General features: G+C 41.2%; 1 protein-coding gene across 11 annotated transcripts in view; it reads left to right on the forward strand.

Annotated features, from left to right (window-relative positions):
* UXS1 (UDP-glucuronate decarboxylase 1) overlaps window positions 1-13,062 on the forward strand; it is a 96,065-nt gene that overhangs the window by 34,960 nt on the left and 48,043 nt on the right. For 7 of the 11 annotated variants that reach the window (XM_044773080.2, XM_044773081.2, XM_044773083.2 and 4 more), the window contains 2 exons: window positions 795-855; window positions 11,664-11,844. The exons of 1 other annotated variant lie outside the window; for it this stretch is intronic. In XM_044773080.2, coding sequence (XP_044629015.1) covers window positions 795-855; window positions 11,664-11,844 — 242 coding nt within the window. The remainder of the gene's footprint in view (window positions 1-794; window positions 856-11,663; window positions 11,845-13,062) is intronic. 3 more of the 11 variants (XM_044773085.2, XM_070511546.1, XM_070511547.1) reach the window with 1 other exon arrangement.

The following is a 13,062-nucleotide window of genomic DNA, read 5'->3' on the forward strand; positions in this document are numbered from 1 at the left end:
GGATGGAGACAATGTCCCTGGACCAGCATCTCTCCAATTAAAATAAAACCTGCAAAGCTGATTTCTCCAAATTTATTTAAAGCACTTTTGTTCCTAAGTGAATCATTTTAAGAATGGATCTTTTAAATCTGCCTTTATCAACTCTCATTTGATGTTCCATATGCCGTTTATGCTGCCCTGCTCCTGAAACATCAGTGTGGGTTGGGGACGCATGGCACCTTCAGCGGGGGCAAGAGGCCTTGAAAGATGAAGTGAGACTTAAGATGGGTTCAGAGCAGACCCGGAAAGGCAGAGTGCTGATGCCCAGTCATTTTGCCCGGGGGCGCCGATTGGGAAGGGGATGCGGGAATTATGAAACTGCCCCGAACAGGGGAATGGGCTTAGTTCATATCTTCTTTTCTTATTTTTGCAAGGCACTGTCTCTACGTTGGGCCAATGACTTCAAGCAGTTGCTTTCTTGCTTCCAGGCCCCAATGTAGCATCTTGAGGATGCTCCCCCTCCCTTATTTGCATTTGGCTTTGGCTGCTGGTCACCTATACATCCTTCAGTTTTCCCTTCTCAGGGCTGGAGTCTTAAGTCATGTCCCTAGCTTGATTCTGAACCAGGAGCGGTAGGGTGTTTCTTGAATTCTCGTCAGCCAGTGCTGGCCTGGCTCCTGCAGCTCTCCTGTGGAATAGAGAGAAGAAGCGAGCGAGAGCAGTTCGAAGTCTGGCCTTTGTCTTGGTGGTGGGTGAAGGAAATGCTCACATGAGATGTTTGACTTTTTCTTTCCTAATCTCTTCCTGTTATACAGCCTCACCCAGAAATACCCGCCAGTAAAATTTTTATCAGAAAAGGACCGTAAAAGAATTTTGGTAAGTTTGCACATCTGATTAATATTTGTAGTATCAAGAAACTTGCTTTTTAAATAGGGTATAATTCATCTACCATTAATATCACCCTTATAGAATATACACTTCAGTGGTTTATGGTATGTTTACAAAGTTATGCAACAGCGCTACATTCTAATTCCAGAATGTTTTCATCACCCCCGGAAAAGCTCCATACCCCTTAGCAGTCATTGCCCATTCCCCCTCCTCCGGGTCCTGGCAATCACTAAAATCACTTTCCGTCTCTGGATTTGCCTGTTTTGAACATTTCATATGAATGAGATGACACAATATGTAGACTACAGTATTTTGATTTCTTAGACATAGAGTAATGTTTCCAAGGTTCATCCATGCTGTAGCATGAATCAGTACTTCATTCTTTCATGAATAGTACTCCGTTGTATGGATGTACGACGTTTTGTTTATCCATTTCTCAGTTGACGGACAATGGGGTTGTTTCTTCTTTGAGGCTATTGTTGTTAACGCTGCTGTGAACATACGTGTGCAAGTTTTTGTGTGGACTCAGGTTTTCGGTTCCTTTGGGTGTATACCTAGGAGAGGAATTACTGGGCCGTGTGGTAGCGTGTATAACTTTTTGAGGAAGTGTGCAACTTTCCCAGAGCAGTGGTTTTTAAAACCTCTTCTGGTTCACGGACCACTTTGATGAAGACACTGGGGGCTTCTTTGGCTAACGTTCTCCTTGTTAAACATAAGCACGTGTTCACCAGTGAAAGAATCCCATTCAACCATTGCACAGCAAAGTGTGTCCAAAGAGATTGGCACTGTTGCATTTAAAAGTAACAGCTTTATTGAGATATAATTTACGTACCATACAATTCACCCTTTAAAGTGTACAATTCAGTAGTGTTTAGTACATTCACAAAGTTGCGCAACCATCACCAATTTTTGAACATTTTCATCACTCCACAAAGAAACCCGATACCTATTAGAGGTCACTCTCCATTTTCCCCCAAGCCCTTCCACATCCCAAGCCCTAGGCTGCCACTAACCTGCTTTCTGTCTGTAGAGAGTTAACAGTTCTGGATGTTTCATATAGGTGGAATAATGTCATATTTGTCCTTTTGTGACTGGCTTCTTTCCCTTAGCGTGTTTGCAAGGTTCATTCACCTTGTGGCATGTGTCCGTACTTCTTACTTTTTATTGCCAAGTGATTGTTGTGTGGATAGACCACATTTTATTTATCTGTTTATCATGTGGGTCGTATGGCAGCTCTCTGTTTAACCTTTTGAGGAAACGCCAGACTGTTTGTCATAGCAACCGTCCCTATTGGTGGTGTGTGAGGGTTCTAGTTTCTCCACATCCTCACCGATACTTGTTGTCATCTGTCTTTTTGTTTGTAGCTCCCCTGGTAGGTGTGAAATGGTATCTCAGTGTGGTTTTGATTCGAGTTTCCGTGATGGCTAATGATGTTGAGCATCTTTTCATGCGCTTATTTCCCATTTCTTTATCTTCTGTGGAGAAATGTATATTCAGACGCTAAGCCCATTTTTAATTGGGTTATCTTTCTTTTCATTATTCTGTTATATGAGCTCTTTGCCTATTCTAGATACAAGTTTCCTGTCAGATATATGATTTGCAAATATTTTCTCCCATTCTGTGGTTTGTCTTTTCACTTTCTTGGTGGTGTTTGAAGCACGAAAGTTTTAATGTTGGTCTATTTTTTTTCTTTAATTCCTTATACTTTGGTATCTTATTTAAGAAATCATTGATTAATCCAAGTTCACAAAGATTTACCCTGTTTTTTCCTGAGAGTTTTATAGTTTTAGTTCTTATATTTAGGTCTATGGTTCATTTTGAGTTAATTTTTGTATATGGTGTTAGATAAGGGGCTTCCATTTTATACATGTGGCTATCCAGTTGTCCAGCACCGTTGGTTGAAGACTGATCGTGCCCCATTCAGTTGTCTTGGGACCCTTGTTGAAAATCGACTGACCATAAATGTAAGTATTTATGATTTAGTTCTAGACTTGCATTTCTGTTCTATATGTTTATCCATGTGCCAGTACCACACTGTCTTGATTACTGTAGCTTTGTAGGAAGTTTTGGAATTGGGAAGTGTGAGTACTCAAACTTTGTTCTTCTTTTTCCAGATAGCTTAGACTATTCTGGATCCCTTACAGTTCCTTGTGAATTTTAGGATCAGCTTGTCAGTTTCTCCAAAGAAGCCAGCTGAGCTTTTGGTAGAGATGGCATTGAATCTGTAGATTGGTTTGGACAGTATTGCCATCTCAACAATGTTATTTTCCAATCCTTGAACACTGGGTGTCTTTCCATTTATTTAGGTCTTTATTAGTTTCTTTTTGTACTTTTCAGAATATAAGTTTTGCACTTCTTTTGTTAAGTTTATTCTAAAGTGTTTTATCCTTTTTGATGCTCGAATAAATGGAAATGTTTTGTTAGTTTCATTTTAATATTGTGTATTGCAAGTAAGTAGAAATACAAGTGATTTTTGTATTTTCTTATGTCCTTCAAACTTGCTGAACTCATTGGTTAGTTCTGATTGTTTTACGTGGATTCCTAGGATTTTTTGTATACTATGATCATGTTATCTGCAATTATAGGTGATTTAACTTCTGCCTTTTCAATATGGATACCTTGTATTTCACTCCCTTGCATAATTGTCCTGGCTGGAACTCTACTACAGTGTTGAATGGAAGTGGGAAGAGCGGACATCCTGGTCCTGTCCCTGGCCTTAGGAGAAACTTTTCAGTCTTTCACTGTTACATGTACTGGTTGCTGTGGGTTTTCATTGCTGCCTTTTGTCAGGTTGAGAAAGTTCTCTTCTAACCCTGGTGTGCTCAGTTTGCAACCAACCTTGCTTACCTGGGATAAATCCCAGTTGGTTACTGTGCAGAATTCTTTTTTATTTATTGCTGGATTTGATTTTCTAGTATTTTGTTGAGGATTTTCATGTCTATATTCATGAGAGATATTGGTCTGTAACTTTCCTTTCTTAGATGTCTTTTTCTGGTTTTGGTATCAGGGTAATACTGGCCTCATAGGATAAGTGGGGAAGTGTTCCCTCCTATTCTATTTTTGGGGAAGAATTTGTGAAGATTTGGTATTAATTCTTTAAATGTTTGGTGAAATTCACCACAGAAGCCATCTGGGCTTAGGCTTTTCTTCATTAAAATTTTTTTTACTCACTCACTCAATCTTTGTTTTCTTAGTTGGTTTTGGTAGTTTGTATCTTCCTAGGAATGGCACTGCTTTGGCTGCACACCCTAAATTTTGGTATGCTATTTCTTCATTGTCATTCTTGTCAAAGTGTTTTCTAATTTCTCTTGTAATTTATTATTTTATTCATTAGTTATTTGGGAGTGTGTTGTTTAATTTCTACATACTTGTGAATTTCTCAGATTTCTTTGTTATTAATGCCTAATTTCATCCCATTGTAGTCAGAGAACATACTTTGTATGCTTCAGATCCTGAGTCTGTTGAGGCTCGTTTTAGGGCCTAGGTTATAGTCTGTCCTGGAGAAGGTTTCACGTGCTCTCGAAAGGAATGCGTAGCATGCTGTTGCTGAGTGGCGTGTTCTGTGTTAGTTGTAGCTGGTTTACAGAATTTTTCAAGTCTTCTGTTTCCTTGTTAACCTTCTGCAGAGTTCTATCCATTATTGAGAGTGGAGTGTTGGTATGTCCAATTAGTGTTGCTGAATTCTCTTTTTCTCCCTTCAATTCTTTTAACTTTTGCTTTGTGTATTATGGATCTCTGTTGTTAGGTGCATAAATATTTATAATTGTTATCGGCTTGATGGATTGACCCTTTTATCGTTATAAAATGCCCCTCTTTATCTATTAACATTTTTTGTGTTAAAGTTTATTTTGTCTGATATCATTATAGCCACTCCAGCTTTCTTACTGTTGGTTCTGTGCTGTATTTTATATCTTTTTACATTGAATACGTAGTATCTCTGAGTCTACAGCGTGTCCCCTTTAGACATTGTACAGTTGGATTTTGTTTTGCTTTTTTTCCAGTTTCACAGTCTGCCTTTTGAGAGATTGTTTAATCCATTCACATTTGATGTTGTTACCCAACACAGTTGGCTTTATATGTGTCATTTTACTTTGTGTTGTCTGTATGCCTCGTATCTTCTTCATTCCCTTATTCCTCCATTACCCTTTTCTTTTGCAGTAAGTACATCTTTCCTTGTCTAGCATTAGAATTTCTTTAACAATTTTTTCTGTATTTGAAAAGTTTATTTTGTTTCTGATTGCTCTAGTGCTTACCATGACATCTTGACTTGTGATGTCCTACTTCAGATTTATACTGTGTTCTGGTGAGATGTGGCAGTGGCACTCCTGTATGGTTCTGTTACCTTTCCCTCTTCTTGTGATATTATTTCTGTCCATTTTATGTATCACTTCATATATATTACAAACTCAACAATCCATTGTTACAATTATTACTTTCTATAATTTTATGTCTTTTAAAGATGTTATTTTTTCCTTTTTCTCCTCAAAGCCCCCTAGCACATAGCTGTATATTCTTCGTTGTGGGTCCTTCTAGTTGTGGCATGTGGGACGCTGCCTCAGCGTGGTTTGACGAGCAGTGCCATGTCCGCGCCCAGGATTCGAACCAACGAAACACTGGGCCACCTGTAGCAGAGCGCGCAAACTTAACCACTCAGCCACGGGGCCAGCCCCTAATTTTATGTCTTTTAAATAAGCTAAGCAAATAAAGGAGAACAAGGATCTATTTATAGAATTTGTACATTAATCTTTTTATTGCAATGTCTGGTTTCCTCCATTTGTTCCTGTGGGTTTCAGTTAACTTTTGGTGTAATTTTCTTACTGCAAAAGAACTTTGCCCCTGCCTACCTTCTTTGTACTATTATTGTCAAATATATTATATTTGTGTATTTTACAGGACCAATAATACAATTATATATGTATTATTTTATACAGTTGACTTTTTTGTTGTATGGTAAAATATGCATAAAAAATTTATTTTGACCATTTTTAAGTGCATAGTTCTGTGGCTTTAAGTATGTTCACATTGTGCTGTACAATTTGGTCTTTAAATCACTTAATAGTAGAAAGGAGAAAATGTGATTATATTGGCTTTTATAATTACCTAATTACTTTATTTATTCCCCCTCTTTTTTCACCTCTGGATTAAGTTACTGTCCAGGATCATTTGCTGTCAGTGTGAGGTTTTTCCTTTAGTATTTCTTGTATGGCTGGTCTGCCAGCAATGAATTCTCTCATTTTTTGTCTATTTTTGCTTTTTATTTTGAAAAGTTATTTTTGCTTGTATATAAGATTCTTTGCTGACGGTTTCTTTCTGCACTTTGAATGTGTTCTCCCACTGCTTTCTTCATTATTTGTGACAAGAAGTTAGCTGTTAATCACATTGGGGTTCTCTTGGACCTGAGAAGTCATTTTATTCTTTTCCTGTTTAGTTTCCTAGAGCTGCAGTAACAATTATCACCAACTCAGTGGCTTAAGACAATAGAAATTGAATGTCTCCCAGTTTGGGGAGCTAGGAGTCTGAAATCAAGGTGTCCACAGGGCCGTGCTGTCTCTGAAGGCTCCAAGGGCAAATCTGTTCCCTGTGTTTCTGGTGTTGCCAGTAATCCTCGAGTTGCTTGCCTTGTAGCCACGTCACTCCAGTCTTTCCCTCCATCATCACGTGGTGTTCTCCATGTGTGTCTGTCCCACTGGACTCAGGGTCCAGCCTACCACAGTATGGCCTGATCTTAACTAATTACATCTGCAATGGCCCTGTTTCCAAATAAGCTCATGTTCTGAGGTTCCAAGGAGGACAGAAGTTTTGCAGGACAGTTTTCGACCCAGTGCAGCTGCTTTCAGAGCTTTCCCTTCGTCTCTGATGTTCAGCGTGTTTAGCATGATGCATCTGTGTGCAGCTATTCCTGTTGACGTTTGTCCTGCTTGGAGTTTGTTGAGCTTCTTGAATGTGCAGATTAATGTGTTTCATCGGTTTTGGGGAGTTTTTCATTATTTCTTTGAATATTTTTTCTCTTTTCTGGTTCTCCCGTTACATGCACGCTGGTGTGTTTATTAGTGTCTCCTATTTGTCTGAGGCTCTGTTCCTGTATTTTTCTCTCTGGTCTTCAGATTGTCCAAGCCCTCTCAATCTGTCCTCAAGTTTGCTGACTCTTTCTTCTGTCAGATCCAATGAGTTGTGAATCTCTAGTGAAGTTTTCTTTTTGGTTACTATACTTGTCAACCCCAGAATTTTATAATTTTTCTCTTTCTATTCTCTGTTTACTTCTTTAAGCATGGTTTCCTCCAGTTCTTTGAACATATTTGTGATGGCTGCTTTGAAGACTGTTAGATCTGACATCTGGGCCCTCACACAGGCAGAGTTTGTTGCTTGGTTATTCTGTATATGGACACATTCCTGCTTCTTTGCATATCTCAAAATTTTTTGTAGAAAATTGGACATTTTAGGTAGTATATTGTAGTTACTCTGGTTACTGTTCTCCCTTCCCCCAAGACTTGTTTATTTTTGTTTGCTTATTATTTGTTTAGTGACATGTTTCCCCTGGAGTGTGGAGCTCGAGTGGTTGCTTCTCAGAGGCTGCTGCCTTGGGCATGGGCACAGTCACCTGGGATGACGGCTTCTGGGAGGGCCTCTTGTTGACCGTCTCTTTCCCTGATTTCTCTGTTACGCTGTCTGCCTTATCTGGTATCACACCAACTGGTAGGCCCCAGTAATTGCCAGTTGAGTGAACTATTCCTTCGTCAGTGCTTTGTGCTCTAAGTTGCTTCTCAGTCTGATCCAGTTAAATTCTGGCCTTTTTGCAGAGGTCGATTTTGAGGCCAGTCTTTGCAGTTTGTTTAGACCCCAGCCTCCTTTTTATTTCCTACCACCTAAATCTCCATTGTTTTCGAGGTCACCCTTATTCTTGAACTTGCCCACTTGCTTTTTCAAATAAAATCACTTCCTTCGGGGAGAGCTTTGGAGCTCTGTGTTTTTGACTGTCTCTGTCCCCAGGGAAAATCTTTGCACCATGGCCCTGGAGCTGGAGCAGGGAATGACATTCCTGCTTACACGCAGCGAGCTGGGCAGGAACAGGAGCCCCTGATCTGCTTGCCTGGTCTCTCTCAGCTGGGAGCCTCCACCCTCTGAGCGAGCTGGGGTAATGGTGACCAGGGTCCCGTTATCCACAGCCTGCCAGGCTGGGGTAGAGCTTCTGCCCTCTGAGTGGGAACTGGGTGGAGGAAAGAGCTCACGTGTCAGCGATTTAGCCTCTCAAACTCGCAGCTGGAGGGAATGAGAAACGCAGGGCCTGCCCTCCTGGGGCGATACCATATCTTTTGACTGGGAGTCCATGCTTACCAGTCTCACCCACTCTGAGCTGTGAGAGTGGAGGGCGGAAGGAGGGAGTGGGCCGTGGCTCAAATGTCACAGACTCTCACTGTTCTTACTGAATTTTAGTGGATTTTCTTGAATAAATGTTTCTTCATTTGCTGTATATGCTTAGGACAATTTCCAGAGACTTTACATGGTTGGGTTTTTTAAAATTAATTCTTAGCAGTTATGGTGGTTTTGCTGGGGAACAGGTCTGTGGAGCACTTCACACTGCCATTCTATAAGAAATTTTTTATCTGTGACCTTGATATATAAATGGTTAGTACACAAGGTGGTTTTTAATTTTACTTATCATCCAGGTTGTAGGACCATGCATCCAAATATTCTTGGATCAGTATTAAACTTACCCCCACATAATCCCCTTTTCTTCTAGAAGCTATGAAGATCTCTTGCCTTTCTTCATACTTTACATAACTCTCACCCTGAGCAGACTCTAAAGTCTGTTATACTTGTACACCCGTCTTTTTGGGTTACTTCTATTACATCAAAAATGTGTAAGCAGGGGCTGGCCTGGTGGCATAGCGGTTAAGTTCGCATGTTCCGCTTCTCCGTGGCCCGGGGTTCGCCAGTTCGGATCCCGGGTGCGGACATGGTACCGCTTGGCAAGCCATGCTGTAGTAGGCGTCCCACGTATAAAGTAGAGGAAGATGGGCATGGATGTTAGCTCAGGGCCAGTCTTCCTCAGCAAAAAGAGGAGGATTGGCAGTAGTTAGCTCAGGGCTAATCTTCCTCAAAAAAAAAAAATGTGTAAGCATTTAAGCATGAATTGAGAAATATATCAGTGTCCTCAGCAGCAGAGAAAAGCTAATTTTTCTAATCTTTCTGCTGCCACATGTCAGAGTGATCAGAAAATCTGATGTTCTACATGAATATATGAGTCCCACACAGTCTGTAAGCGTTATGATTGTTTCCATATGGGATGATCTTCCTGTCGATGCTGAGTGTTACAGAATTTCTATCATTTTACACATAACCACAACAAATGGACTTACTGTTTTTCACCCATCTGCCATCTCATAGATTAAGCCACGTTTCCAAATCACTTGGTGCTCAAGTCTGGCATATTGTTGCTAAAATTTAAAGCATTTTCAATAATTGTCAAAGCCTTAGCACAAAGAAGAGGTTTGTTTGACAAGACATTCTTTTTGCTGATTTGCTGAGCAGCATGAGCTTGAATGCTGACCTTGAACTAGACCACTTTGGCTGCCTGGTACCTCCTACAAGAGCAAGAAGTACAAATACGCTGAGATGAGCTCATAAACTGCAGAGCTGTGTAAGGTCTAGTCCATTTCAGCGTGAGGGGTCTTACGTCTTTTCTTCCCACTATCCTTTGGGTGTTAGCTCCTTGTTGTTCTAGGGGTCTGCTTGGGTTTGGTGATTAGTTTTTCTGAGGAAGCTTCGTAAGTGGTAAGCTTCTGCCAGTTTTGTTTTTCTTTGAAATAGTTGCTTAATGGACTGAAATTGGTCAGGAGCAACATTTTATAACCACCTAGCTATGTTACATAAATCCATAAGTATTTATATAGAAAGGAATTATTCAAGAAAAACAATTCAAATCCATTTTAAACAAGGCTCAGGTGCTTCCAACAATTTTATGTCACTAAAACTAGTGAAATGTTGGAGGCAATCATGTGTAATTCACACTGCATTTCTGCGAGCTCTGAGCTGTCCCTCAGTTATTTTAGGTGCAGACATAAAGGTAGCATGCCACAGAACATCTTATTTTAAGAAACATTTGCATATAGATATAGAGTTACATTAAAAGGGGTTAAATTTCTTTTAAAAACGTAACTTTTCTGATTTAAAAACTATGGAAAACTTGGGAAAATGCAATAAAAAGAAGATAAAATCAAATGAAGTCTCACCCCACGAGTTAAGCACTAGTGGTGAGCCAGATTTGAAGTTCAGTTATTTTCCCAGAAAATTCTTTTTTCAAATCATTGTTCAGGTCTGCAGGTAGAATGTAGGAGTGCTAAAGATAAAACACAAGCCAGACAAATCGACAGGTAGTGCAGAGAATATGCGATTAGGAAGATTGCGGGCTTGTTCTGCCGCTACTTGTGATCTGGGGATCTTGGTCAAAAACTCACTTCCTCTCGGTGTCAATTTCTTATCTCTAAAGCAAAGGGGTTTAGAAGATGGTGCTCTCAATGAAGAGGGAACGTGACTGAAGGTTGCTGAGTATGAGTCCTTGCCATTCACATTTTAAACCAGTGTGTGTTTCGTCAGAGCGTGTGTGCGTACGCAGTTGGTGGTTGATGGGGCTGGCCTTGACCCTCCTGCTGCCCCACGTCTGCCCTCCTCACCTGGGGCTGCCTGGCTCTCACTCTCATAAACCCTGGAATTATGCGTTGGGTTTTATTTGAACAGAGGACTTCATGGTAAAGTGTTTTAAAACCATACACCTAGGGGTTTATGTGCTTTTCATTGTAGGTTAAAAGAATTGGTGTTTTTCTCCTGTTGCTTCTTTCAGTTTGGAACAGGAGGGCAAGGGGAGTGAGAATTTGGTGGAGGAGAAGGCAGAGTGGAGAACAGAACAGAGTAGGACCGAGAATATAGTTTCACATCACATGTCTGTTTTCTGAGTTTGTTATTTTCACTCCTACCTCCCCAAAATGAAATACACTTTAACTAGCCCCCTCCATGTACACCATTTAATTTGAATAAAGTCTTTTTATTAGTTAAAAAAATTTTTTCAGTCATAATTGTCGTTTCACCTTTGTTGTGATTCAAGTCTTGGAAGCTCGTTATTGCAGAGCTGCTGGCCCTCAGAGGCTCCTCGTGGCCGTATCCTTCTGCAGTTTGGCTGGGTCGGCCACACTGCATGATGTGCGCACCTCCTGCTCAGGGGTAAACCGGCAGTGGGGCTTCATCACTTGGGGCGTTGATCTGCAGACAGTATCTATTGCTTATTAATTTGTTCTTATAAACGATTTGAAAGATACAAATTTTTCATGAGGTTTTTGAGACCAATTTCAATATCATGTAATTCTTTTGGTAGTTCACAAAATCTCTGCATGTTGCTAATCACTTTTTTTAAAAAGGTAATTCTAAAACTTTGCAGGAGTGGTATTAGAACTGTATAAGTGATGTTCAACATCCCATGCATTCTAAAACAAGAACCTTTTAATAATATGAAATTCCCTATCAAAGAAGACATTTGAAACTTGTAACTGCTGTTTCTCTGTATTATTTACTGGGTGGTAGTTTAAATTTTTAGGCTGCTTACAAGTGAACAAATAGTGTGACTTCTTGCTTAGGAGTAAGAGTAAAGATGCTGCTTTAAGCTTTAAAACCTTTACTGTCTTCCTGCCCTACCCTATTCCTAAGTTCTAAGTTGTGGCTGCACCAAACACACAGCTCCCTGAAGTCGGTCATCACTGTTCTCTTGTGTTTCCTCTGGGGCTGTTTTACGCGCTGTCCTGATGCAGATAACTGGAGGAGCGGGGTTCGTAGGTTCCCATCTGACTGACAAGCTCATGATGGACGGCCATGAGGTGACCGTGGTGGACAACTTCTTCACGGGCAGGAAGAGAAATGTGGAGCACTGGATCGGCCATGAGAACTTCGAGCTCATCAACCATGATGTGGTGGAGCCCCTGTACATTGAAGGTGAGTGAGACCGCGCCTTGTTACCGTTAGAGCTGCTGGCCAGCCCCCTCGCTTCGCCACATGGAATTTGTGTTGTCTTGTTTCTGAAATGGTCTTGCCTTGCTTGCAAAAGGCACTGTCCTAGTTTCTGTGATGGAGAATGGCTATGAAGTGGTGAGTGTCTGGCTTCCTATTACGTGGCACCTGGTCTTGAACTTTGGGTCCTGTTGAAGCAGGGCCTGTGTGGGACACGCCATCCCTCTTCCTAACAACTCTGCCGCCTGCCCCGCTGTGTGAGGTGACTTCGTGCCTCCTTCAGGAAGTTAGCTGATGCAGAATGCTGATTGAGTAATGAACTTCCACAGATGGGAGGTTAAAGCACTCCAGTAACTTTGCCGCTTGAAAGCAATTAGGGTTTGGGGGCTGTAGTGGTTGGGTGGTGCTCCCCCAAAAAGATCTGTCCACATCTTAACACCTGGGACCTGTGAATGTGACCTTCTGTGGAAAGAGTGTCTTTGCAGATGTAATTAAGTTAAGGATCTCCAGATGAGATCCCTCTGGATGAGCTGGGTGGGTCGTAATTCCAATGGCAAGTGTCTTTCTAAGAGAGAATGGAGAAAACGAGACGCGTGGGGAGAGAGGAGAAGGCCGTGTGAAGACTGAGTCAGAGACTGGAGTGATGCAGCCCCACGCCCAGGAATGCCTAAAAGAAGCAAAGAAGGATTCTCCTCTAGAGCCTTTGGGGACAGTGTGGCCTGGCCAACACCTTGTTTTCTGACTTTTGGTTTCTAGTACTGTGGGAGAATAAATTTCTCTTGTCTAGTCTGCTTAGTTTGTGGTACTGTAGTTACAGCAGCCAGAGGAAGCTGACAGAGGAAACTTAGGTAGACTTTTCCCCAGATTGTCCAGGGTGTGCTGACAGCTGCCCCCAGGTGCTGGATTAGTGGGCAGGTTAGCATCCCACAGGCCTCACGTTTGTTCTCATTTAAATCCGATCGTACCTGAGAGGTAAGTGGTATCATCCCCATGTGTAAGTATGGCACACTAGAATCAGGTTGTGGCCTGCCTACAGTTATGTTGGGCTGTTAAGTGGCTGAGCCAGAATTTAGCCTCAAGTAGTTGACTCAAAGCTTGTTTGATCATCCACCCCTCTGCCTGCGGGAGTATTAGTATCTGCTTTTCCCTTATTATCAAATCATGAACATTTTCCCATGTCAGTGAAAAGTGTCTGGAAGCCAG

The sequence above is a fragment of the Equus asinus genome, chromosome 6 (genome assembly GCF_041296235.1).
Source record: "Equus asinus isolate D_3611 breed Donkey chromosome 6, EquAss-T2T_v2, whole genome shotgun sequence".
NCBI lineage: Eukaryota > Metazoa > Chordata > Mammalia > Perissodactyla > Equidae > Equus > Equus asinus.